Below are 27613 nucleotides of genomic sequence, written 5' to 3' on the forward strand. Positions count from 1 at the left end.
ATTCAAGCCTTCTGTGAATTCATCTGATGAGGAGGATCTATATCACATCTGGAACCCCGGTTTCAGGGATGTGCCAAGTGTCAGTTGTTGCCTCTCAGCTCTGAATTTACCCCTTCATCACCTGCTCTGTGATACCAGACTGGATTCAGACATTTCTTTGTAGTGATTATGATGTTAACCTTTGCCAGCAGAGGGTGTCGGAGGGATTTTACAGGATGAAGAGGGTTCTTGCTTTTTTTCCACCTGCTGCATGGATGGATTGGGTATGAATATGTGAGGACACCAGTGATGTTCTGCCCAGCCGTGCATGCCCAGAGAGCACAGTTACTGCCTTGGCCCAGGATTGGAGCCACTTTGTCTTGGTTTTCCTGATGTGGACACTGTGTGTCCAGGCCCAGCACCCACAGTGGAGCCCCAAATCCCAATGTGCACCTGCACTCCATGCCAACACTTATGGGATGCAATAAAATTATCATTTAAAGGGAAGTTTATAGTTTTGAAACGTTAATAAAAACAATAAAGACTGAAAAAATATTGAGTTAAGTATTAAAATTGAGAAAGAGCAATGGAGCAAATTCAGAGAATAAGAGGAAAGGATATTACAAAGATAAAGGCATAAATCAATAAAATAGAAAACCACAGAAAAAGAGAGGATGAGCCAAAGAGTAAGTGAAAAAAATAGGAAAAAATTGAGAAAATACAAAGAATACATAAGATGAAACAAAGTAAATCACAGTAAACAACAGATTTTAAAACCTAGATGATTAGAGTACATTTCTGGAAGTCCCCCATAACAAAAATATCCAGGTCCAGATAGTTTTAAAAGTGAGTTCTACTTAAAAATTAAGCTTGTTTTCCATGACATTCTAGTTTCCTTCAATTCAATTCATCAAAACTTTAAGCTCTATGTGGGGCCTGAACTCAAGACCCAGAGATCAAGTGTTGCAAAAAAAAACAAAAACAAAAAAGAGTCACATGCTCTACCCAATTGAGCCAAACAGCTGTCCCCAATTCATCAAAACTTCAAGAGCTGCCAACTCTATACTTGGTACTTTTATCAGTGAAAAATATGTTGACTCATATGATAAATTTTTTTGCTTGGCTACAATCAGCAAGGCACAATGCCATGGGTAGGGATATAGTTATGAATAACTTAGAAAAATCTCTCGCCTTTATGATGCCCATATTCTGTGGATAAAACACACACACACACACACACACACACACACAAAACACCCACAAGTAAATATCAAGCAAATAGAATGAAGTATAGTCACACATGTGAACATTATGTATATTTGTTTATAAATATGGGATGTATTTGAATTCACAAAAAATAAATAGTGGGCCATATTATGCTTTGGCTCTTGAAATTCAGAAATAATTAAATTTTTTAAATTAAAAAAATTTTATTTTAGAGAGAGACAGCATGCATGTGAGCAGGAGGGGGAGGGGAGGAGAGGGAGAGAGGGAGAGAGAGAGAATCTCAAGCGGCTCCATGCTCAGCACAAAGCCCAAAGCAAGGCTCAAGGCCACAATCCTGGGTTCACGACCTCAGCTGAAATCAGTGGGAGATTCAACTAACTGAGCTATCCAGGCATCCCAACAATTAAATTTCTTAATAATTTTATTTATTTTCTATTTTTCAAAAAAAATTAGAAACTGTCCTGGCTTTCTTTTTTAAAATAAAGAAAGGGATGAGGTCACTTACAACAGGCATATCTTTTACGAACACGTACTATGTATCCTGAAAGGAGGAAGGGGGCAAAAATCAAAATATGTTTCCTAGGAATAAGCAAGTTTTTCAGGTCTAAAGCTTAAAATAAAGTAAAAGCATTTCACAATGTGAACATTTTATCTTTTTTTGTTAAAAAAAATTTTTTTAACGTTTATTCATTTTGGAAGGATGGAGAAAGACAGACTATGAGTGGGGGAAGGGCAGAGAGAGGGGGAGACAGAATCTGAAGCAGACTCCAGGCTCTGAGCTGTCAGCACAGACCCTAACATGGGGCTTGAACTCATGAACCACAAGATCATGATCTGAGCTGAGGTTGAATGCTTAACCGTCTAAGCCACCAGGGCACCCCCAAACATTTCATTTTCTTAATCTTGAATAAGGCAAGGACTCAGCTAAATACAGATTTATCAGGAGTTATTTTAACTTGGCTTAATCTGCTAGTTAAAGCTCTTTGTTTAGGTTCAATATTCTTATCAGCTCAAGGTAAGGCCTTCTAAGTACACCATCTTTATATACGACACGTATGTTTTGTAGGCCCAGGGAAGGAGGTTCCTCTTTGTACAAGACTCTTTCCTTTTATTGTTCATTTTTCATCAAGGCCAAGCCAAAGGAGACTCACGCAAGGATGGTTGGTGTTTTAGGGCCCAATATGTGAAAGCATTCTTCCCTGTCTCTTGAATTTTGAACCAATTGAGAAAGCTGTGCAAGAAACAGACAGCTAGAGACCAAAGTGTTAGCTTTAGTACTGATAAAGTTAATTGGACAATGTTGTTTTCCGTTTGCAGACAAGTGGGCAACCAATATTTCGTTCTTGAATGAGACCGAGTTCCTAGGTTCTTGCTCAGGTCCTGGCACACATACTCCTATGCTGGGCAGATAGTGGATCAGAACTCTTGTCTCTGGCAGACTGGTTCAATTCCTTTCAGCCTCACCAGTCAGGTACATCCTCCTCTCGTGGGGTGAGGGGTGGGAATGAAGATCAGGAGAGCAAAGTTATCCTGTATTTTATCTGATAACTCTACTCCCCCTGGTCCCATTTCAGCTCCTTGGGTCACCTCCAGTACATTTTCAACACCACAGTTATGATTCTTAAAATTCTTACCTGATCATGTCACTTTGCAGTTTTTATTTTGTTCAAAATTCTTTGTTCATGTTAAGGTTAAGTCCTTTTTTCTTACTATGGCCCTCCTGTCCCTGCCAACCTCTCCAGCCCCTCCTGCTTTAGATTAGAGCCTTCAACGTGCCAATTTTGCCTCTTACCTTTAGTCCTCAAGCTTTGGTGTCAGCATCTCCTCCAGGAAGCGTTCCCTGATCTTCCAAGCTAAGTCAGCTCCCCTCACAATACTAACTTAATACCTATTTGTCCTTCTAGAGTGTAAAATCCAGGAAAGACCTATAGGTATCTAGTAGGTACCCTCAGGGCCTGGTTACATGTCCAGAGCAGAGTGTTCATTGATAAATGATGAATAAATGAACACAAAACATTTCTTGAACTTTTCTCAAAGACTGGGTTCACCACTGTATCACCCATTATCCTACTCTCTGGGAGATACTGGTGCCTCCACTATATCTCTCTGTTCTTGCCTCTATTTATGTTATTGGCCCCAAGGTGGTTATACTTTTTGAATCAATTTGACTTTTTAAAAAAATATTTTTTCTCTTCTTAACTCTGTTAACTTTAAATATCATCTGTTAAAGTTACTTCTTGCTTGGGAGAAGAACAGGAAACAGATATCTTAATTCCGCCTCACCCCCTCCCACCCCACATCAATCTGCCAGGGACTGAGAACCCAGACAACAAGATCTCTGAGAACCACATTTATTAGATTTTGAGAGGACTGAGGGGTTCGCTTAAAAGGAAAACTCATGGATTTCAGTGGGTTCCTGGCAGTCTTATGGTTTTCTTGTTTTTTCTGGCTATTTTAGGTTGACAGATAAGAGATTTTGAGATAAATGAGATGCCACTGCGTAATTTTTCCACTGCTCAGATGCTGATAGTTTAAAATCGTTTCCACAAATTTCATACTGCTAGATTAATCTTCTGGAAGAGCATATTTAATTAGATCATTCTCCTGCTGAAAAGCCATTGCTTAATTAGAACAAAGCTAAATATTCTTTTCCTAACTTTTCTTACTTTATAACTTTTTCTTAACTTTTATTTCTTTTCTAAACTTAAAATGTCCCAGGCACGTAAGTGCTTTCATGCATTTTATTTAATCTCCCTAATATCTCTATAAGGTAGGTACTAGAGATGTATCATTTTATACCAACACTTATTTTACTCAAGTTCAATGATACTGGCTCCGGAAAGAGAGAGCAAGCAAGAGTGAGTTCTCTAGAAGAAAGGACTTTGACAATACTTCTGACACCCCTGAGGCTCTCTGGTTGGAGCATAAAGAGATAGGGGGGAAAAAAAAAGCATGCATCAAAACAAACTTCCTTAGACCCATGACTTCTAGGTAGGGCCAAGGCTAGGGGCTGGGACTAAGAGAGTGAGACACTTGCTTTCAGCGCAAAATGTAAGGGAAAGCCAAACATTCACTAAGCAAGATGAAATATTTAATACTGTATTTAAAAAGATCAAAATTAACGCAAAATATCCACCAAAAACAAAATGTCAATTTTAAATGAAGACAGAATCTGTCTGACCTTGCACTTGCAGGACTCACCTCCCACTACTCCTAGCCCTGTTTTCCAGCCTAAGTATACTATTCAAATCTCAACCTGTCATTTACTGGTTGTGTGATGTTAGCCAGTTATTTCATTTCATGTACCTCAATTTCTTCATCTGTAGAATGGGGGATGATAATGCTATGTCCTTCATAAGGTTGTTGTGAGGATTAGCTGAACCCTGCTTACAGTGGATTCTAAGTAAACGTTGGCCATCACCATTGTGGAAACAAACACCTTAACAGAATCCTGTTGCATGCTAGATGGTTTTATACCTTTTCCCACTCTTGAAAAGACCTCAGAACTATGTGTCTCACACAACTGCCATAATTTTTGTCATGTATATATGAAAAAATATATACATATTTTTGTATATGTATATATACACATATATTATTTATGTATATAAATATACATATATATATAACATATTTATATATATATAACATATATATGTATATATATATAAATATGTTATATATATATAAATATGTGTTTTATATATATATATATAAATATGTTATATATATATATATCTATCTATCAACTTTTCCTAAAGCAGGATTAAAAGAATTGACTAAAAAGTGTAAAAGCCTTACCTTGGATTGGAGTGAGGGTAACCCTTTTGCAAGTCTGTTCATTCCATCGACCATTCAGTTAAGTGCATATTTTGAATGTTTCCTTAAGCTAGTTCTGAAGATAATTCTAAAAATGCTATAAATGATGGCAACATTGGCTGAGTGCACTGTTTTCCAGGGTGACTAGATCAAGACAAAAATCATATTAATCAGAGTATACTGGGAGAAAAGAAAAATCTCTCTCAAATAAGAGGTACCGAGGGGAGGCCCTCTTGGAAATCGCCTGGTGCCAAAGCATGATTAATTGACCACCACTGCCCTGGTTCCCCTGCTATAACTTTGCACGATTTCTATCTTGACTTTTTTGTAGTCAGTGGTTTGCGTGTTTATCTCCCCAGCCAGACTCTCCGGCAACAGCGGCCCGGTCTACTTCATTTTTTTGAATACCCGACACCAGGCACTTGCCAGGCACGGGACACTCACTACACACTCAGTGAATACATGAATGAATTGAATTTGGGTTTGGGCACATTTAGCCCAAAGGTTTCCTCTTTCAAACAATACAGTTAAGGAGACAGGGGAAAGGAGCCCAATACAGCATCTCCTCTTAACGCTGTAAAAATTATTTACCATAAGTTTCCCAATTATTGTAAATGCAGAAAGGGGTTTGTGTACACAAGCACTCATAACGCCTTCTGTGGCACACCGATCTTGCAGGGATTGCTCTCGGTTGAGAGCCCAACCCAGCCTGCGGAGAGCCCGCTGCGCACGCGCGGACGGGAGGGGCCCTCGCCCGCCCTCCGCCCCTCCGTCCGCCAGGTGGCGCTGGCCGCCCCGCCGCCGCCTCCGCTGCCGCCACCTCCGCCTTTGCCTCTCGCCGGGCCAGACCGGGGCGGCGCTGGCCGCCTCGCGGGCCGCGGGTCCGCCTCCGCCGCGCCGAGGGCGTGGGCTCCCGGCTCCCGGAAGCGGCGGCCGCGGCGCGGAGCCGAGCGGGCGTCGATCCCCGGAGCAGCAATGCGTGGCGGCCGCCCCTTGTGACCTGAGCGTGGCGGCCGGGCTGGGGCCGCTGAATGGCGGCTCGCTGAGGCGGCGGCGGCTGTGGCTGCTCCGGGCGTGGCGTGGCGTGGCGTGGCGGCTGCCGGGGTGATGCTGCTCAAGCTCTTACAGAGACAGACCTATACCTGCCTGTCCCACAGGTATGGGCTCTACGTCTGTTTCGTGGGCGTCGTTGTCACCATCGTCTCCGCCTTCCAATTCGGAGAGGTGAGTAGCGGCGCGGGAGCCCGGGCCGGGGCGGCTTGGACCCGCACGACCCCGGGGCGTTCCGAGCCCAGGCGCGCTTGCCTTTTGCCTCCCCATCCTCCCTGCAGCTCTGGGGACATGTCCCATAGCCTGACTTTTCCCCCGGAGGCTCCTAGAACTCAGATCTCCCCGAGCTCCAGTTTCAGCATCTGGGATCCAGATCTCGTCCGCCTCAGGGTTTGGGGGATAGGGGCTCGTTCTACCGATTCCTGTGCCCTCCAGGTGCTTTCTTCGGGGCCCCCAAGTTATTTGATTTTTTCGCTCGGGCCTTGTCGTCCTCCCCGAAGCCCCCTCCCGGGACCCAGAGTCGGTGTCTTTGTCTATTCCTGAATTCTCCAAAATTCTCATTCCCTGCCCCTCCTACAGTTTTTCTCCTCTGCAGTCACCCTTCTAATCTTTTCACTTTTGACAAAGGCACTTTGTCTTCTTAATCTCGTTTCTTTCCGGATTTCATAACTTTCTTCAAGGGGTGTGTGTTTCTTTGCACGTGAATTTGCAGTGAGGACAGGGTAGTGGCCCCAAATTTAAAGACTTACTTGTGAAAGGGATTTTTTTTTTTTTTTTGCACTTTTGCTCTGTTATTGGGGACATCACCAGTTAGCCTGTAGAGGCTCTACTGGTAGATGTGCACACACGGATGTGAGAGATCTCTTGGCAGCCTCAGACATTCTTCCCTATCCTGAGATCAGCTGGAGGCTGGGGCCCCTTCAATTGACCTGGAAGCCCTGTCTTAAACTCCAGCACCCAGTCTCTTGGGAGCCAACACAAGCCCTTGGGTCATGGGATATGCTAATAATTTAGACTCCGAATAGGAATCACACAAGCCAGGCCTTTCTTGATCTGCCCTTAGGTAATGTGCAATAAAATAGTTCAGTTAGACGCTGTAAATTCTTTAGAGGGTCCACACAACAGGTTTGGGAGATGGAAACACCCAAGTTTAGTAGATTTTGTGCCTCTCTGGATATGTAGATGAAATATTTTCTTGAATGAAACAACCCTTTGGTTTAGGTTGGATGGTTACATTACTGACAGTCTAATTTGGTATTCATCATAAACAAGTGTACAGAGACTGGTTAGGTCAGAACTGGAAGAGCACATGCATATGATTTTAGAGAACATGTTTAAAAATAAGTATAGCAACTCAGAGAAAAGTTGTATTTTCAAATTGTTAAAAATCTGTTTCCTTGTTTTAATATTTATTCCCTGCTTCCTCCCCCCCCCCCCTTTTTGGGTAGGAGGTTGCAGAAGATTTTAAAATTAAGAGAACGGTTTTTAGAAATACCACAGTCTACATTTGCTTAAGGTCTGTACGCATGCTGGATTGTAAACTTCTTCTTTTTTTTTTTTTTTAATTTTAACGTTTATTTATTTTTGAGACACAGAGAGACAGAGCATGAACGGGGGAGGGTCAGAGAGAGAGAGAGAGAGAGAGAGAGAGGGAGACACAGAGTCTGAAACAGGCTCCAGGCTCTGAGCTGTCAGCACAGAGCCCGACTTGGAGCTCGAACTCACGAACCGCGAGATCATGACCTGAGCTGAAGTCGGACGCTTAACCGACCGAGCCGCCCAGGCGCCCCGGATTGTAAACTTCTTAAGAGAAGGTGCTGTCTGTTGAAATACTGTAATCCTGATGCAGGGTACCTGTGCCAGGTACTGCCGGAATATGCAGTCTAAATATTTGTGTAATGAGTGAATGATTTAATTATGTGGCATGATTTCAAGTGTACACTTTTAGTAGTTCTTGTTCTAGAGAACTTTCCAGATTAAATTAAAATAAGTCTTAACAAGTAAGGGTGAGAAAGTGCCCCAGACTTGTAAGTGTGGAATATATACCTAATTATTATACCACCTGCTGTTTTATCTTTGTTCCATATGTTGCAACTTAATACAGTGAATATATCTATGCATAGTTGTCTTATTCTTGATAGAAGATTTTTTTTGGCCCCGAGTAATTTTAAGTTAGCTATTTACTAACACCCCTGGAGTGTGAAGGTGACTTAAAGGCATCAGCTGTTAGAATTTTTCATTTTCTGTATTCCACACATGGTTATTTATTTACCAAAAGAAAGACGCTTGTCAGCTTTGAAATGGTCACCAACCTTAGAGTTTGGAATGGACGAAAGAAATAAGAGGCGAAGAATAGGCATGGGAGGTGGAGACAGCTGGTCTAATGCCACTAATATATTGCCTGTAATATAGTTTCTTTCTTTTAAAGATTTTGTTTTTAAGTGATCTCTACACCCAATGTGAGGCTCGAACTCACAACCCTGAGATCAAGAGTTGTGTGGTCTACCGACTGAGCCTGCCAGATAACCCTGTAGTACAATTTTTGCAGCATAGTGGAAAAGAAAGCCATGGATCTGGGCAGGTCAGGGTTTGAACGCTAGTGCTTGTATTAATGATCATGATGATAGCTAGTAGATAGGGCTTACCAGATACTAGGTGCTCTCTTAACTGCTTTACATATGTTAGTTAACTCATTTAATCTTCATGACATCACCCCTGAGATATGGGTAATATTATAATGCGCATTTTATAGGTGATGAGAGTGAAGCACTTGCACAGATTACTCCAGCTAGTTCATAGCAGAGCTGGACTTTAAATCAAGGCACTATATGGTTCCAGAGCTTGTACTACTCTTCCTGGTCTTTCAGTCTGAGCTGTCCTTTTGTATGATCTTGGAAAAGATACTGAGCCTTTTTGAACTTCAGCTTCCTTATCTTTGAGAGATAAGAATACCTTCCTTGAAGGTTGATAGGATTAAGTAAGGCTTCTTATGTAAGGTACTGCTTGAGGTTCCTAGTAATTGCAGACTTTCTTTAAATGGGAGTAATAAGTATTGGGGGTACCTGGTTGGCTCAGTCGATTAAGTGTCTGACTTTGGCTCAGGTCATGATCTTGCAGTTCAAGTGTGCCGTTGGGCTCTGTGCTGACAGCTCAGAGCTTGGAGCCTGCCTCGGATTCTGTGTCTCCCTTTCTTTCTGTCTGTCTCTCTCTCTCTCAAAAATAATCAATAGACATTAAAAAAAAAAATGGTAGTAAGTATTGTTACTGTTATTATTCTCATCAACTATTTTATGCCGTTTCAAAATATTTAAAATATTTAAAATATCAACTATTTTGAAATAAGCCCTTGAAATAGAATATTACCATCATACAGTTAATGTTACCAACTTGTTAATAACTTTGCTAATTGCAGTGGATAAAAGGACTAAGATGGTCCTTGTTAATTGTGAATTCATTAATATCTTTCTCCCACCTCTTGGTAGAAGTGGTATTGGCTGCTACCTTTTGATAAGCCATTTGTACACTCATCCAAATTTTGAGGAAGGAAAATGTAATTGAGGGAGGGAGGTATTAACACATAACAGTATTTAAAAATTTTTCCCTTTAAGTTGAGCCAGGTACTCTTTAGAGAACTCTTGGGAACTCTGATCAAACGAAAGCAGAGCTAGATCCAAATGCACAGGGAGAGCCCTCAGGATGGGGACTAATAACCACCGCAGTGCACTGCCTTGGGGTGAGGGTAGCAGAGAGGAGCTTGTCTGTTGTAAATTAGTTGATTGAACAAATCATGAGGCTCTGGGAGCCTCAGTTTCCTTATCTATAAATGAGGACACTAGATTAGATTACTATGCTCTGAAGATCATTTTTTGCTCAGCAACTTCTGATTTTAAATATTTGTCCTCTGTTGGTTGCTACTACATAGAGTTTAAAACATGTGCTTTTGAGGTAAAATTTTATTATTTCAGGGCCATCATTATTTGTTGAACCATTTATATACAAATCCACAATTCCATATCTGAAAATTCTACTGAATTAACCTTATAATTAAACATTAGTATCTTTTACAGTGAACATAGGAGTAATCTCACTCAGGACAATAAAGACTATAAATAGCTTCAGGTCAGTTTAGGCCAAGTTTTGCCACCAAATGAGTTCAGCTCAGATCAGATTTTGTTGCCAAGTAAGGTACAAAAAGGTCTTCAATTTTTGAGAACTTTTTGGATTTCAGGATTGCGAATAGAAGCTTGTAAATCACTGTTGGGTGTGTATGTGTGTATCTGCATGTGTGTGTATGGTTTGTGTGTATATGAAATATACCACTTCCTTGTTTCCTTATGGAAACAAGTAAATACCCCAAAATTAACTTTCATGAGGAAGCAGATTCAGATGGAATCTACCTGTAGTGGGTAGTTTTCCCCTGGCCTGCTTGTTCCCTTTGGCTTGTCTGCCTTCCTGCCATTTTGGATTAGTGAGATGTTACTGTTCAGCGAAAAAGAAGGTTGAAAACTGGGTCCAGCCAAAGTCATGCTCAGCTGCTATGACCAGTTTCTCATCCTGGCTCCATTTCAAGAAAGAAATTAGTTACCATGCTTGTATTTGATTAGTTCACTCATTAGACGTATATTTTGAGTGTGTTCTTTCTTTGCCAAAGGCAACAAATAGGTGGAGTCAAAGGGATCTGGCCTGAGAATTGGGAGACTCTAGCTCCTGGATAAACTATGACCTAAGTGCTTTGTTACTTCCCCTGCTTTGTTACTACTTCTAGATGCCTCCTGGGCTGGCGGCAGCCACTCTTATTTGTTATCTTATCTCCTGTGGATTTGTTTTGGGGTGGGGAAAGCTTTCATTGTTAAAAATAATGTCTTAAAATATCAAAATTTCTAAGACCCCCCATTTTAGTTTTAATGTTCTATGAATATACATTTATAGAGTGCTTCCCATGAGAAAGCATGAACTATAATGTAACGTAGTTGGCACTACAGAGAAAATGCCTTGGCCACATAGAGCCCTTTTAAATCGTCTCTTTCTTTTGTGGGATTTGGGAAAGATACACAGTCCTGCTGTCAAAGCAGGGACCTTTTCTTAGTCCCTCTATATTCTTTGTACCTAGGAAGTGCTTGGTACCCAGTTGGTGCCAACTAAATACTTGATGATAGATGGATGGATGGATGAATTAATTGGGGTGAGCTTAACAAACGTCCCTTCAAACTCATTTATTTACAATAAAGATAAGATTTCTACCCTGATGTTCAGACTGTCTCTAGCTACCTTTGATTTCTCAGACACAATTGGTCTGATTGTACTTTGTATGGTGAAAGGTTCTAGAAAAGATACAAAGAATTATAGCTCATCTTTGGCCATCTTTGTCTAGTTGAGGTGAGGCCATGCTGTATATATGAGTAACAGTACAAGGAAGTGAGCGATTGAATGCCTGAATAGATACACAGTATTTGCTTAGAAAATCAGAGGAAAGGAAGAAAACTATGGGTTGAAACGTCCTAGAGGAAGGTGAAATTTTTTACAAGGAGGCAAACTCTTTCCTTTTGAGCTATTAGTGGTTTAAAATTGCTGCAGGTGTTTGTTAGCAGCACTTCAGACAGAATCCGACTCAGACCTGCCTTAAGAAAAAGGTAGGGGCGCCTGGGTGGCTTAGTCAGTTAAGCATCAGACTTAGGCTCAGGTCATGATCTTACGATTTGTGAGTTCAAGCCCCACATTGGGCTCTGTGCTGACAGCTTACAGCCTGGAGCCTGCTTCAGATTCTGTGTCCCTCTCTCCCTCACTCTGCCCCTCCCCCTTCATGTGCGCACGCTCTCTCCCCCTCTCTCTCTCTCTCTCGAATACATAAACATTAAAAAAAGAAAAAAGGTAGTTTTGGGGGCACCTGGCTGGCTCAGTCAGTTAAGCATCTGGCTCTTGGTTTGTCCCAGGTCATGATCTGCGCTGTGTGCAGACTTCTTGGGATTCTCTGTCTCCCTCCCTCTCTCTGCCCATCCCCCCTCACAGAGAGGTTGGGTTGGATAGAAGTGCTCACATGATGTCATCAGGAATCTCATTTATGTCCCTGTTCTCCAGCTTTGTTGGTTTAGTTCTCAGGCTAGTGCTGCCCATATGGGAGGAGATTGCTGCCAGCAACTCCAGCTTCTAGTCTGCTAGTTGAGTAACCTTAGCAAAAAGAGGGTTTCATTCTCGTTAGTGCCAGCTAGGTCCAGGGTGGCCTGCCCAGCCACAGAATGAGTGCCCTTGCTATGCCCTTGTTAGCCATCTGAATCACCCCCAGAGTGAGGGTTGTGGGTGGCATAGTCAGCCTTAAATGAACCACGTGAACTCAGGGGCTTCCCCAGAGGGAAATCATGAAGTTGTTATCAAGCGAAGGGCCAGAGCAACAGATGGCCTAGACACTGCCTCGAGCCAAAACCCATTTCCTTTCCTGGGCATTTAATGTTGACCTTGTGACTATGATAGCTCTTAGCCCTTTACCTTCTTCTAAAAGATGTAAAAGTTGTTTCCCTTTTTTAAAAAGATTTGATTTTTTTGGGGCGCCTGGGTGGCTCAGTCAGTTGAGCGTCCGACTTCGGCTCAGGTCATGATCTCATGGTCTGTGAGTTCGAGCCCCGCGTCGGGCTCTGTGCTGATGGCTTGGAGCCTGGAGCCTGCTTTGGATTCTATGTCTCCCTCTCTCTCTGACCCTCCCCCGTTCATGCTCTGTCTCTCTCTCTCTCTCTCTCTCTCTCTCTGTCAAAAATAAATAAAAAACATTAAAAAATAAATAAATAAAAAATAAAAAGATTTGATTTTTTTAAAGGTAATCTCTAACTCAACGTGTGGCTTGAACTCACAACTGCGAGATGGGTGTGTAGCAGTTGTCATGTTGAATGAGCACAACTGATGTGTAGCAAGTATCTTCATTTTTGTCTCCCGCTGGCCCTTTATATTAACTTGTAGGGTTGGTTCTGCCTCTGCTTCTGGGCGAAAACTCGGGTGGGCCTAAGCCTTCTCTTGTCACTCTAGGTAACCAAAAGTCTTGTGGTCACTTCAGGTTATAAAACATAATGTCATTTCAGCAACTTTGAGTCTGCTGAATTCATAGCCTCTTACCTCCCCGGCTCTGGCAGCTTTGTCTCCCTTTGACAGAAAGCTCTAGGCAGAAAGTCTGCAATTGAGGAAGGAAGATGAGGCACAGATGAGGATGCTTTTCTCTTTCCTCATCTGGTGCTTCTCTTTCTCCATAGCCTGTTTCTGGCCCCTCTTAGGGGTCAGCACCCTAAGAGGTTGGAGCACCTAGAAGAAGGAAAGGAAGTGAGGGCAGGAAGGTCCTTCCAAAACAGGTGCCAGAGCTCTGGAATTTCCAGGTGTCAAAACTTGTTCCCTCTTGAGTGCTTTCAACGCACTCCTTCAGAGACCACACCCTCAGAGCCATGACTGGCTTTAACTCTGATGAGAGCAAATGCGTCTTCATTGTGGCTGGTTGCTTATGCCTTCCTTGGTTCTTAGGAGTCTGATGCCATCGTAAGCCTCTCATCTCAGTGTCCTTTTCTTTTGGGGGGCCCTGGACCTGAACTAAGTTGACCCTCTGCAGGTATTCTCTCTCTTTTTTTTTTTTTTTTTTTAATTTTTTAAATGTTTATTTATTTTTGAGAGAAAGGGTAGATAGAACATGAGTGGGTGAGGGGCAGAGAGAGAGGGAAACACAGAATCTGAAGCAGGCTTCAGGCTCCAAGCTTCCAGCACAGAGCCCGACGTGGGGCTCCAACCACAAACTGTGAGATCATGACCTGAGCTGAAGTCAGACGCTTAACTGACTGAGCCACCCAGGAGCCCCTCTGCAGGTATTCTCTTGTGCATGGCACTCATCTGGTGCATGGAAACCCACATGCTTTGCTTTGTAGGGGAGGAATTTATCTTTTTCCTCTGCTCTTCTAAAGTTCTTGGCTAGGGCCCCTGTAACTAAAGACAGGTTGATAAGAGAAAAGCATACAGGTTTGTTTAATATAAGTATTACATGTTGTAGGAGCCTTCATAAGGAAATAAAGACCCAAAGAAGCAGTTAAAGCTTAGTATTTTTATTGCAGGTTTGATGAAGAGTGGAGAGTTTGGGAAAAACGTGATAGGAGAGAAATGAGTATGAGCTAAGTGTAGTAGGCTGGGGAAACACGAGGCCTGTTCGTTCAGGTTCCTTTTGGCATCGCTTGTTCTTCCGAGATAAGGATGCTCCTTTCCTCCAGGTGTAGGTAAGGCATTTCTCACAGAGGGTCTGATGACCTGCTTCAGGGGAAGGTCAGAAAACCCTTCCTGCACCTGCTGCTTCTCAGATCCCTTCAGCTTGAAATACTCAATAAGCCAATGTGCCATATTTGGGGGTAGCATATCCTGAACCCTGTCAGCTCGAAGTGAGGGAGGGTGGGCTGGCTCCAGCATAGCAGCAACCTCTTCCTTGCCCTCAGTGCAGGTAGCCGGCCAGCCCTTCCATTTCTCAGGTGTGAGTTGGATGTGGCATCCTCCCAATCGCAGGGATCTGTAATGGGCTATCTTGGCGGTCTCACTGAGCCCTTTTCCTGCTTGGAATGGAATCTTGAATGGAAAGATTTTCCACCTGTCCTCTTTAGATAAGGTGGAATGGAGTGCAGAATGCCAGCAGCTTCCTAACCTGTACCCTTCTACCACAATTTGGATAAGTTTTCAACCATCTCCTCCAGAAACTGCCTCTTGTTTCAACTCTTCATTTTGGGACGAGGCATCTGGTCTTTTGGTGCCTCAGAAGAAACTTAGATTTTCTCAACTTACAATTGATTGAAAACTCAATCAAGTTTGCCCTGGAGATGAAACCTATTTGCCATTTCTGTACTCAGCATCCTCAGCACAAAGACATTGCCTTTCTTATCTTGCAGTCCCTGCGCCCCAGCAGAACACCAGAATCATTCATTCATTCAGTCAGTAAATTCTTTGAGCACAGTGCCGGGCCCCTGGGCATGGAGAGTGAACAGAGCAGACAGATTCCAGCAGAGGACCAGTTTATATTCTGGTTGTACAGTCAGACATTAAATGCTTCTTAATGACAGTTGTGAGAAAGGCTATAACCATGAGAGGGTGTTGTGGGAGAGACCAGCAGTGTCTAGTCTGGTTCCTGGGTCAGGAGAGGCTTTCTCGATGCAATTTGAGCTCCACTTTGAAGGGTCAAAATTGCTGAGGCAGAGGACAGAGGTGGGCAGGTCTGTTCTAGGCCATCGGTTCTTAGCCAGAGACGATTTTGCCCCCAGAGGCATTTGGCAATGTCTGGAAACATTTTAGGTTGTCACAGATGGGGTGTAGAGTGGGGTTGGTGCTACTGGCATTCAGTGGGTGGAGGCCAGAAATTCTGTTAAACATCCTACAGTGCACAGGCCAGCCCCACCACAAAGATTATCCAGCCCCAAGTATCAGTAGTGCTCAGGCCCTGGAAACAATGTGAAGGGCTTGAAGTTGGGGTACGTTTGAGAAGGTGAATTGAGGCCTAAGTAGCTGGAGGTTAGAGAGCAAGAGAAAGCGAGGATCTGGGGAACACTGGTACAGTTGGTAGCACCCTCTTCCCAACACTTGGGAAGATTAGGTGTTCAGGATTTGGGTGTTCTAAGAACAGTCAGATGCCATTCAAGGTTATTATGTACTGGCATGTAGTGGGTGGAGGCCAAGGATGCTGCTGAACTTCTTGCAGTGCACAGTATAGCCCCCCAAACAACGTGTTTTCAGGTCCTAAATGTCAATACTGCCAAAGTGGAAAAACCCGGATTAGAGGGAGAGCAAGAATGGCTGCAGGGCACTTAGGAGCCTTGGACAAGGCTGGTAGAAGGGTATGTTAAGAGAAGTGGACAGATTGGAGAGATTTAGGAGGCAAAATTGTCTGGTCTTTATGTTGCATTATGTGCCAGATACTCTGCTGCCATGTTGGGATACAAAAGTGAGCAAGGTAGACAAGTTCATCTCTCCCAGATGCTATCTATAGAGGCTACGAGAATGAATAGGTGCTTTGTTGAATGAATACTTATAAAATTTTATTTTTACTCAGTGATTGTGATCGAGCCTTAGGAAGGATGGTTTAAATGACATGCCTAACGTTTATCAGGCACCTTGCACAGTGCCTGGTACAAGGTGGTCAGTAAATGCCACGTGTCCCATCCCAGGATTGTTCTTCCCTTGGCCACGAGGCTCAATGAAGAGTGCAGCGGGAGACCTACCTTCTGGTCTGGTGCCCAAGGTCCCATTGAAGAGTATATTAATCCTTAGGGACAGAGCAGAAAGGTTCACAATTTCTTTATTATGGTTAATATGAAAACAGAGGGAGCAAGTGCATTAATTTAATACAGCTGTGCTTTACGGTAATGCATATTACTCTGGTTCCTCCTAAAATGTAACTATCAAGTGTAGCAGTGATGAGTTATGCATATCTTTTAATATCTCTCATTGTCCTTTAGATTGATCGTTCCAGTCTTGTGATCCACATGCAGTATCTTTAGCAGGTGATTAGTCAGCCTATGTGTGATTCATACTTTGCACTAAATTAAGCAGGAAAAAAAAGTGATCTTTCAAAAATGTTATAGACTAAGTCACACTTGTGCAGGGATATTGCCCACTTTAAAATTGCTTCCTAAAATTGTTTCTTCTTTTAGGTTCTAGTTTATTCTTCCCACTGGATATACCTCCCCATCCCCTTCATTACCTCGTTCCATTAACTTCATTTCTATCTGTGATTAATTCCAAATTGGATAAAACCAAATTTTTTGAAGCTGATTATTCGACAGAGATTTATGGAAGTGTTTGCTCTGGGCCAGGTACTCTTCTGCTTACTAGAGACACAAAGATGGTTCAGTTTCTTTCTACTCTTGAGGAACTCGCTCTAGACAGGGAGATGGGCAAGCAGATAGACAGATTAAGTTGAAGAAATAGGAATGGGTGTTTCTCAGACATAAGAGTGACATCTGAATTTGATGTTGAAGGAGATGGCTGAGGGAAGAAAGGGGAACTCCCCCGACCCCCTTTTTCAAAAGCGAAAGATGCCCTCGGTGTAAAGGCACTGGTTTGAGAGGCATTATCATCTTGCAGGAACAAAAGAAGTTCTGAAGGGCTGCAGCACACTGGGAGTTGAAGCTGGAGAGGCAGTAGCCTCCAGGTTAGGACTTGCCTGTTGAGTGATGGGAAAGAATATGGATTCATCCTGAAGAAAGTAGGGGCCACGCAGATGATTATTATTTGGCCCTTTATAGAAAAAATTTTGCTGATCCCCTGGCTTAAAAGAACATTCCCTTGATGTGCAGGACAAATGGGAGCTGGCTGATCTGGGTTGGATTTGGTGGGCTCTGCTCCACTTTCCTTCCTCCTCCTGGGACCAGTGGGCCAGCCTAGGTGTGTTCTTCTCAAGACAGTGGTAAGGGCACAAAAAATCAGATGGATACTTGGCAGACCTTTCTGAGGTTTAGACTTAGATCTGGTGTATTCACTGTCTTTTTATTCCCTAAACCCATCAAATTTGTTTCTGCCTTAGGACCTTTGCGTTATTGTCCCATTAGCCTGGAGAGGACTGCCTCCAGACCATCATGTGACGGGCTCCTTCTTGTCTTACAGGTCTCAGCTCAGTAGCACCTTCTCAGATGGGCCCTCCTTACCACCCAGCCTACAGTAGCCTCTTTCACCAGCTCATTCCTTATGATAGTCCCCCTTTTCTTTTTTTAAATAGTACTTAGTCTGAAAGTGTGTGTGTATTTGTATATTTAATGTCTTATCTCTCTCCATCAAAATGTAAGCTCTGGGAACAGGGTTTCTGTCTTATCCAACCTTTCTGTCTTATTTACCACTGTATCCTCAGCTCCTAGAATAGAGCCTGGCACCAAGAAGTAGAGTGCAGAAATACTTTGTCCTAGTATCTAAATATAGTAAGGTCACCTGCAGTGATCAGTTTCTAAATTCAACCTTAATGGAAAGTATATAGGTTTAGATGATATACATGTGTACTTATATTAGGGTTCTTCAGAGAAACGGAATCAGTAGGATGTATGTCTGTGTGTGTATGGAAATAGATTTATTATTTAGAATTGGCTCACAGGATTGTGGAGGCTGACAAGTCTCCAAGATCTGCATTTAGCAAGGCTAGAGACCCAGGAGAGCCAATGGTGTAGTTCTAGTCTGAGTCCAAAAGCTTGAAAACCAGGAAAGCTGATAGTATAATTCCAGTCGTAAAATTGGCAGGCGTTAGACTGAGGAAGAGCTGATGTTTCAGTTCGAATCCGAAGGCAGGAAAAGACTGGCGTTCAGCTCAAAACAGGTCAGAAGCAGTTTTCTCTTACTCAGCTTTTTAATTTTATTTAGGCCTTCAACTGATGCCTAAATAAAATTCAACTGATTTGAATCAGTCTGTTCATTCAAATGTTAGTTTATCCAGAAACACCCTCAATGACATGCCCAAATAATGTTTGATCAAATATCTGGACATCCTCTGGCCTAGTCAAATTGACACATAAAATTAAACATCATGATAATTTAATAGGTTTTCTTTTCTTTTTTTTTTTTTTTTTTTTTTTTGAGAGTGAGACAGAGAGTAAGCAGGGGAAGGGCAGAGAGAGAGGGAGACACAGAATCCGAAGTAGGCTTCAGGCTCTGAGCCGTCAGCACAGAGCCCCATGTGGGGCTGGAACTCACGGAACCGTGAGATCATGACCTGAGCTGAAGTCTGATGCTCAACTGACTGAGCCATTCAAGCACCCCCAATAGGATTTATTTTCTATAGCAGCTTTAGGTTTACAGAAAAAATTGCATGAAAAGTGCAGAGATTTCCCACATACCTCCTCTCCCCCAGCATATTATCCCATTTTTAACACTTTGCATCAGTGTGGTGCATTTTTATAATTGATGAACCAACATAGATACATTTTGAAAAATTTATTTATTTTGAGAGAGGGAGAGGATCCCAAGTGGTCTACAGAGTGCAACGTGGGGCTTAATGCTGCAAACCGTGAGATTAGGACCTGAACTGAAAGATTTGGATGCTTAACTGACTGAGTTACCCAGGCACCCCGATAGATTTTTATTAACTAAAAATAAATTGAACATTAGGGTTCCATTACATTAGGATTCATTCTTTGTGTTGTACTGTCATATCATGTATCTGCCATTTCACTATCACACAGAATAGTTTCATTGCCCTGATAATGCCCTTGCCCTGCACCATGCCTAGTGCTTGCTTTCTTCTCCACTGGCAATCAGTGATTTTTAAAACTTTTTAAAACTGTGTATATAGTTATGCCTTTCCCAAAATGTTATTTAGTTCATTGCTGTTATATAGGAAAACAATAGATTTTTGTATATTAATTTTGTGTGCTGCAACCTTGTATCCTGTAACTAATTGTTTATTAGTTTCAGAAGATTTTTTTTTGGTCAGTTCTGTAGGATTTTCTAGACAGTCATGTCATCTGTCAACAAAGACAGTTTTACTTCTTCCTTCTCAATCTATATACCTTTCATTTCCTTTTCTTGCATTATTGCATTATTTAGGACTTCAATATGTTGTTGAAAAGCAGTGGTGAGGGGTGATATCCTTGCCTTGTTCCTGATCTTAGTGGGGAAGCTTTGTGTTTCTCACCATCAAGTGTAATGTTAACTGTAGGTCTTTTGTAAATATTATTTTTAAATTGAAGAATTTTCCCTCTATTCCTAGTTTGCTGACATTTTTTTTTAAATTTTTTTTTTTTTTTAACGTTTATTTATTTTTGAGACAGGGAGAGACAGCATGAACGGGGAAGGGTCAGAGAGAGAGGGAGACACAGAATCAATCCATTACTGGTAGAATTGTCTACCCATGACAGGGTGACAACTGCCATCCACCACTCGGGTCTCTCGTGATGCAGGGCGGGGAGCCTAAGATGCCTATTCAGTCTATTTGCTGACATTTTTTAAATCAAAAATAGGTATTGGGTTTTGTCAAATGCTTTTTTCTGCACCTATTATGATCATATGATTTTTCTTTTGCCTATCGATGTGATGGGTTACATTAACATATCTAGAATATATCCCATTTGGTTGTGGTATATAATTCTTTCTGTACATTGTTGGGTTTGATTTGATAGTATTTTATTGAGGATTTTTATATCTATGTTCATGAGAAATATTATTTGTAATATTTTTCTTCATAGGATGAGTTAGGAAGTGTATTGTAAAGATTGTAGAGAATTGGGATAATTTCTTCCTTAAGTGTTTGGTAGAAATCACTTGTGAACCTCTTTGGGCCTGGTGCTTTGTTTTGGAAAGTTATTAATTATTGAGTCATATTCTTTTATAGGTATATGCCTATTCACGTTATCTGTTTCTTGTTTGAGCTTTGGTAGATTGTGTCTTTCAAGGAATTGGTCCATTTCAGTTAAGTTGTCAGACCTGTAGTCTTAGGGTTATTCATAACATTCCTTTATTACTCTTGTAGGGAGTATTGTAGTGACTGTTCTTCTTTTGAATTATTGTCGCAAAACACAAATAACAACATTTACCATTTTAACGGTTTTTAAGTGTACAACTCAGTGGCATTAATTACATTTTCATTGTTGTGCAATCATCACCACTATCTATTTCCAAAACTTTTTCGTCACCCCTAACAAACTCTGTAACTATTAAGCAGTAATAGGGACCTGGTAACCTCTGATTTCTGTCTGTATGGATTTGCCTGTTCTGAATATTTTATATCATGGACATTTCATATAATATTTCTTTACTCGTCCTGGCAACGTCTGCTTGTTTTTCAGTGTTTCGGGGGTAGGGGGGAGATTGGATTTGCTTACTCTGCCATTTTGCTGAAATCATGCTTCAGATTGATTAGTTTTGATTGTTGCTTTTTCACATGATATTTTATCAAACATTTTATCCTTTGATGAGGTTGTTTGCTTTGTTTTGGCCATGGCTATGTCCTCAGAGTCTAGAATGGTACCACATAGTATTTATTGACTGAATTAAGTTACTAATTTTTATAATTATTTGAAAATATGATTTTTAATAGCTTTATAATATTTGTATGACTGTACCATAATTTATTTTCCTGATTACCTATGTTTAAGTGTTAAACTACCGTGTCCAGGTTTTATTTTTTAAGTAATAATGGCCATTGTCATATTTATTCAGGTCTTTAGGTACATCTATGATGATTTTCTTGGCATGTATATCTAGAAGTGGCGTTAGCCAGAACAGAAGACATTTTGTTTGGTCCTTTGATACATGATGCTAATTGCCTCTCGTGAAGGGAGCAGTTTTTAAAATGGCCTTGCAGCTGTTTAAAAATATATGACATACTTTTCAACTTATTTATGACTTTTCTGTACTTCAGACTCATAAAAAGAGATCTCTTCTTGTCACGTTTTTAAAAATGTTTATAACTAGCTAATAGTATGAGATAAAATTTGTTGATGGAAGCGAGTGCAGTAATTATCACAAGCAGATACTTTGTGAAACTACTCATTTTACTAAACTTTTTAATATAAATTAAAATTTTATTTAATTTTGCCAAAAAAAGTAAAAAAAGAAACCTTAATTTGATGAGTTTGGGATTCTGGTTTAATAGATTTTCTTAAAAAATTTTTTAGTGTTTATTTTTGAGAAAGAGAAAGAGAGAAGGAGGGAGAGAGGGGCAGAGAGAGAGGGAGACACAGAATCCAAAGCAGGCTCCAGGCTCTGAGCTGTCAGCACAGAGCCTGACATGGGGCTCAAACTCAAGAACCGTGAGATCATGACCTGAGCCTAAGTCAGATGCTTAACCGACTGAGCCGCACCCACCCAGGTGCCGCTGGTTTAATAGTTATAATGGAAATGTTTACCAGGTTCGACTATACTTTCAATCATATTTTGGTTACATTTTTCACGTGATATATTACAATTATTTGTATCATATTTGTCTCCCCAGCAGACTTAAGCCCTTTGAGGGAGTAAATAAATTCAATGTGTTTTCATAGTCTTAATATATTTCCTATAGTACTTTGTAGTTGTCAGAATATATAGATATACATCTGTTCACTTGTTTTTTGCAACAACCCCTTATAGAATAAGGTATTACTTAAATTTTACATTTGGCACTGAAAGAGGTTTAAGTGACTTGTCTAAAATCACAAAACTGGGGCCTTCTTGTGTGACTCTTGTTTAAGGATTGAATGGCCACAACACTGTCCAATAGAACTTTGTGCATGATGGAAGTATTCTATAATTCTGAGCTGTCCCATATGGTAGCCACTAACCCAATGAGGGCTTGAAATGTGGCTGGTGTGACTAAGTTACTGAACTTTTTATTTAATTTTATTTAGTCTTAATTTAAATTAACCATATGTGGCTAATGCATACGGTTTTGGGCAGTGCAGGTCTAAACTCATAGGTAGAATAACTGTTTGCCAGGACATTATAGCAGAGATTCACACACTGGCTGCAGAGTAGAGCACTGGATTTAAAGTCCGTCCTATACAATTCTGTGATTCTATAAACTCTGACCAGTAAAACAAGTAAACCTACGTATATCCCAGAAAGTCAGTTTGAATACATTTTGAAAGTCTCTTTGGTAGGGTTTTTTTTTTTCTTTCATTTTATTTAAGTGTGGTTGTAGGAGGGTTTTTTTTCCCCTTTAGATATAAATTTTTACAGTGAACTACTATCAAAAGGTTTAACATTTTTAATTCTGCCTTTTAATATGGTTTCTTCCATGATGTTGCCCACCTTTCTATCCCTGTGGCAAACAGTCCTCCTTTTCTGTCTGCTCCTTCATTTCCTTAAAAATCTCAGTTTTTGCTCCTAGGAAAAGGAGATTTTGTTAAGTTGCTATGATTAACCCTGTCTTTGGTTATCATTTTCCCTGACAGTAATCTGTTTTAATCTGTACTCATTTAAAAGCTGAAATATTCCTAAATGTTATTTATTTATAAGTAAATATTTCTAAATCATTTCATGTAAGTATTAGTCCTTAACAGGGATGTCAACTCTTTGAGGTCAGAGGCCTGATTTCTATCTTGTGCTCCTTAAAATGTGTAACAAATATATGTTGTGTGTCTAATTCTGTGAAGGATTCAAAGAATGTAGAAATGGTCTAGAAAAGTGTTCTTGAGTTTAATTAATGTTTGAGTAGATAATGGTCATACGTCTTGGGTGTGGGTCATTTCCTCTGTGTGAAATGGGAGAAGTCACCCAGTTTTAACAACCATTCAACTCCTAATAAGAAATGGGTTAATCTTTTAATTTAGTCACTTTGCATTGGGAAATGCTATAGACTGAGTGGTTGTGTCCTTCCAAAATTTATACTGTTGAAGCCTTATCTTCAATGTGATAGTATTAGCAGGAGGGGCCTTTAACAGTGGGTGGTGGGGAGGTCATGAGGGTGGACATTAATGCTCTTCTAAAGAGACCTCAGAGAACTTCCTCACCCCTCTTGCCATGGAAGGTGACACAAGGAGAAGGCAGTCTGTGAACCCGGAAGCAGGCTCTCACCAGACACCCAGTCTGCTGGTGCCTTGATCCTAGTCTTCCCAGTCTCCAGAATTGTGAGCAATACCTTTCTGTTGTTTACAAGCTACCCAGTCTGTAGTATTTTCTCATAGCAGTCGGAATGGTGATGAGCAGGTTGACTTCCTGATTGCTATCAAGGAGGAGAGGAGGGTTAGTAGAAAAGATAAAACTTAGAATATCTTGTCTCTCTTTTACTACCTTTTAATGAACAAAAATAAATTTTTTTCAGAAACTATGAAGAACATGTAATCCAGGAATATTATAAACTTCTTTTTTTAGAATATTATAAACTTCTAGTATTATTATTGATATGTGAAAAGCTCTGTCAGTGTTACAAAGGGTTCTTACTGCTTGAGGTTGGAGAGCCCCTACATTTTAAGTTTTACAGAGTAACAGGTTACATTTCTATGCTTGAAAAATTGAGGAAGGGATATTTGCTTTTACAGAGAGTTTTATACCCTTGTGTACCTAGCCTAGTGTTGTCTCTTTATTAACTCTAGCCTTTAGCTTTTACCTTGAGTATCCTGGAATGAAATCTGAAAGCAGAAAGTCCTGGAGTGACACCATGTCATGTAAACTGTTCTAGGATGTTTGCCTTGTAAAACTAGTAGCCATATTTATTCATTCCAGAATGTTTATTGGTTTTATGTGAGGCACTGAGCAAGGTTCTGTGAAAAAAATTATAAAGAGATCAAGTTCGTGGCTTTGAGTTGCTCACAGAAGTTTACACAGATATTTAAACAGGTAAATTATATTGCAGCAAGAACTGGTGGTGAACAATTTGCGTGGAGGTGTTGTATAGCCCTGTATGATCTACACATCTCATTTACTCATCAGATCATGTGAAATAGGTGGCATTAATTCCCTCATTGTACAAAAGAAGAAATTGAGAGTAGACAAATGCCCTAGATCATTTATTGATAAGTGTCAGATTTAAACTCATGTGTCTGATGTAAATCTTATGATCATTGCACTGTATGCCAGTTCTCTTCTGGATAATAACCTTCCTGTTTTCCTTAACTGGGGAATTCCTCTGATACAAAAGATTATGGAGTTTATGTCTCATTAACTATTATTCCACCACAGGCATGCATTTGAACTTGTTCTGTGGTGACAAAAATCTTCAACCAAAGCACGCATCAGTTTTATAACTCCAAAAAGTTGGGGCGCCTGGGTGGCTCAGTCGGTCAGGCATCTGACTTCGGCTCAGGTCATGATCTTACGGTTCGTGAGTTCGAACCCCGTGTTGGGGCTCTGTGCTGACAGCTCAGAGCCTGGAGCCTGCTTCGGATTCTGTGTCTCCATCTCTCTCTCTTTTTCTGCCTCTCCCTTGCTTGCTCTCTCTGTCTCTCAAAAATAAATAAACATTAAAAAATAATAAATAAAAATAAAAAGTTCATCATCTAAAAATTTTAGTATTTGTGTGTACACGCCAGTTAAAGGACTGTTAGATATTCTAAAAACCCTGGGGAAAAACATAAATTTATTATGTGACTGTGGTCATTTAGAAACACGCATGGGAAACAGATTTGGGTCGTTGAATTAAGGATGGTAAACATACCAGTTTCAGAACTGGTTGAATGACCACATTTATAAATGTGTGTTTGACAAAGCTAGCTCTGTGTAAGTAAGCAACAGAGGAGGCAGCCTGGTGAGGCTGAGAGAGCCTGGGCAAAGCTAAACAGGATCGTGGACTCCAGACTTGGATTGATTCACGTCTCAGCCCCATCATACATTGCTGTGTGGCCTGGAGCTTCTCTTTGGAAAATGAGCCATTGAAGTGCCTACCTTACTGTACCGTGTTGCAGGGATTCAGTGAGGAGGAGCACCTGGCATTATGGTGCTTGGTGAACGCGTGAAGGTGCCCCTTCTCAGTGATCGTTAAGACTAATCTTGGCTGCAATTTGTGAAAAATGATCAACAATTGATCTTGAATACCTTGAATGCCAGGATTATTAAAATAGAGTCTTAAAAGTAATAAATATTGTAAGCTAGTAGAAGAAACTACCTTTAGATGATTTTTTACAATACTTTATTAATAATACATTGTTTTTATGGTATTTCAGAGCTCATATAGTATTTTAATAAATATTATTTTAGTTCCTTGTGTCTTAACTTTTACAACAAACTACTTTTAATAGCAGAAAAAAGTAAATACTCTGAAGAAAATAGTGTAGAGAGGAGATTTGGGGGGTGGGGGACGTGGGGATTGCTCAAAACGGTAAGTAGGAAATTTTTTGAAGGCCAACATTTTGTCTGTAAAAATCACATCAATTTCCTCCATAAAATGTTTGCATTACTATCAATACAATATTTTAAATGTCTTACCATTATAAAAATGATGGTTCAGGAAGATATGCTTTTTTTACCCAAGATTTCTAACATGCCTGGTACCTTCCTCATGCCTTTTGTTTACACACGTCATTTGAGAAGCACTGTTCTCCTACAGCGACACAGCAGACTGATGAAATACACTTTGTACTTGGTTCATAGTTGAGGAAATTGAGCACCCAAGGCTACACGGCTACTAAATAGAAGAACTGGAAGGGTCTTCCCCTGACCGTGTCCCCTATCCCCAAATCCAGTCTTCTGCCACTCCTGCTGTAATGAGATAATACTTAAGAACAAAAAGATGGTATATAATGAATTGTGCTGGGTATGAATTGATGAGTAGAATTGTAAGTAGTTCTTTACCCTCAAGCGGTTTCTAACTCCATTGATCTGATAAGATGCTACCTTGAGGGGGTTGGTAAATAACAAAAAAGCTAAGGGATTCTAAGGCAAGCAATGCTAAGGGCAGTGAGTAATTGATTTCCAAGTAAGCGGTTGAGACAAATGTTAAAGTTCTGAGAAGGAAGCATTCAGGTTGGGCTAAATATAGGGAAGCTTTGTGGACGAAAATGGACTTGATTTTACAGTGTAGTGTTTCTCCAGCCTTTTCCTCTGGTCTTTTGTTTATTGCTAATAATGGCTGAAAACAAGTTCTGATTGCAAGCTTAAGTCTGTTTTGGCTTCTTTGTTGTTTGAAAGGTGTTTATATTTGTACAGCTTACCCCACAATAAATAATTTGGTAATTGCCCATTCAAATTTCTACTCTTTTCCATCCTTGATAGTGTAAGAAAATGATCTGATGCTAGCCCTTAGATGATTTTTATTTCATTTTACAAGGCTCCTTTTTGATCCCCCATTAGCACATTACTCATTCACTTAAAGAATTTGGCAAGATTTCCATAATAGAGTGTAGTTGATGGTTGGGATTAAGCAGAAAAGGGAAATGGTTAAGATGGAAGAGAATCCGGTTTCAATGTTGATGGTTAGGTCCTGGGACCAAAGACCTAGAGGAGACCGAAGACAGGAAGAGAAGAGACATAGTGTCCCAGTGGTGTTGACCTGTGGGTGCAGGGAAAAAACCGTGCCAGTCACACTGCAGTCACACAGCCCTGTGCCTCCTTCTGTCATATGTTCTTAGGGCTGGAAGGTATTTGAAGGATGGTTTGGTCAGACCCACTTCACAAAATGTAAAAGAGATGAAGAAACAGCCTAAACAGATCAGAGAACTTGCTTAAGGTCTCATAAAAGTGACAGAATTGGGATGAAACCCTGTGCCCCCCGAGTCATAACCCAGCATTCCTACTATCTCCCCTGAGAGCATAGTGTGCAGAACTCTGGGCTGATAGGAGCATTCCTCAGTGTATTAGATAAGGACCTTTTGCTGCTGCTGTTCTTTCTAATACACCAAAGTGGTTTGGAGATGGTGAGATTAATTTATCTGATGAAGGAAGGCACGTTGTGTCAACACATAGCGTGTCAGAATTTTTCAGCCATTTATGAAGTGTGCTTTCTCTGATATTATCTTCCCATCTTCTAGGTAGCCCTGCTAGCCAAGAGGAATGATACTGAGCTTCATTTTTTGTGGTTTGTTTTATAAAAATAATATACTGGTTGTCCTTTTGCAACTACATAGGGATATTGATGGAGAGTCATCTCAGTTTGAGCTCAATTAGTTGATCCAAATCAATACAATCGTATTATTAAAAATAGATATGTATTCTA

At 40.8% G+C, this 27613-nt stretch overlaps 1 protein-coding gene across 2 annotated transcripts in view; it reads left to right on the forward strand.

The window, feature by feature from the left end:
- The first annotated feature begins 6076 nt into the window (after positions 1-6076).
- The window catches only part of GNPTAB (N-acetylglucosamine-1-phosphate transferase subunits alpha and beta), a 72573-nt gene continuing 51036 nt past the window's right edge, over positions 6077-27613 (forward strand). The window contains exon 1 of one of the 2 annotated variants that reach the window (XM_019446590.2): positions 6077-6182. Coding sequence is in view for 1 of the 2 variants with exons in the window: in XM_019446589.2 (XP_019302134.2) it covers positions 6133-6249 (117 nt within the window). In the remaining variant the exon portion in view is untranslated. Of the gene's footprint in view, positions 6250-27613 lie in introns of both variants that reach the window. The other variant, XM_019446589.2, reaches the window with a different exon arrangement.

The sequence above is a fragment of the Panthera pardus genome, unplaced genomic scaffold (assembly GCF_024362965.1).
Source record: "Panthera pardus isolate Hobbes unplaced genomic scaffold, ASM2436296v1 HiC_scaffold_6, whole genome shotgun sequence".
In the NCBI taxonomy this organism is placed as follows: domain Eukaryota; kingdom Metazoa; phylum Chordata; class Mammalia; order Carnivora; family Felidae; genus Panthera; species Panthera pardus.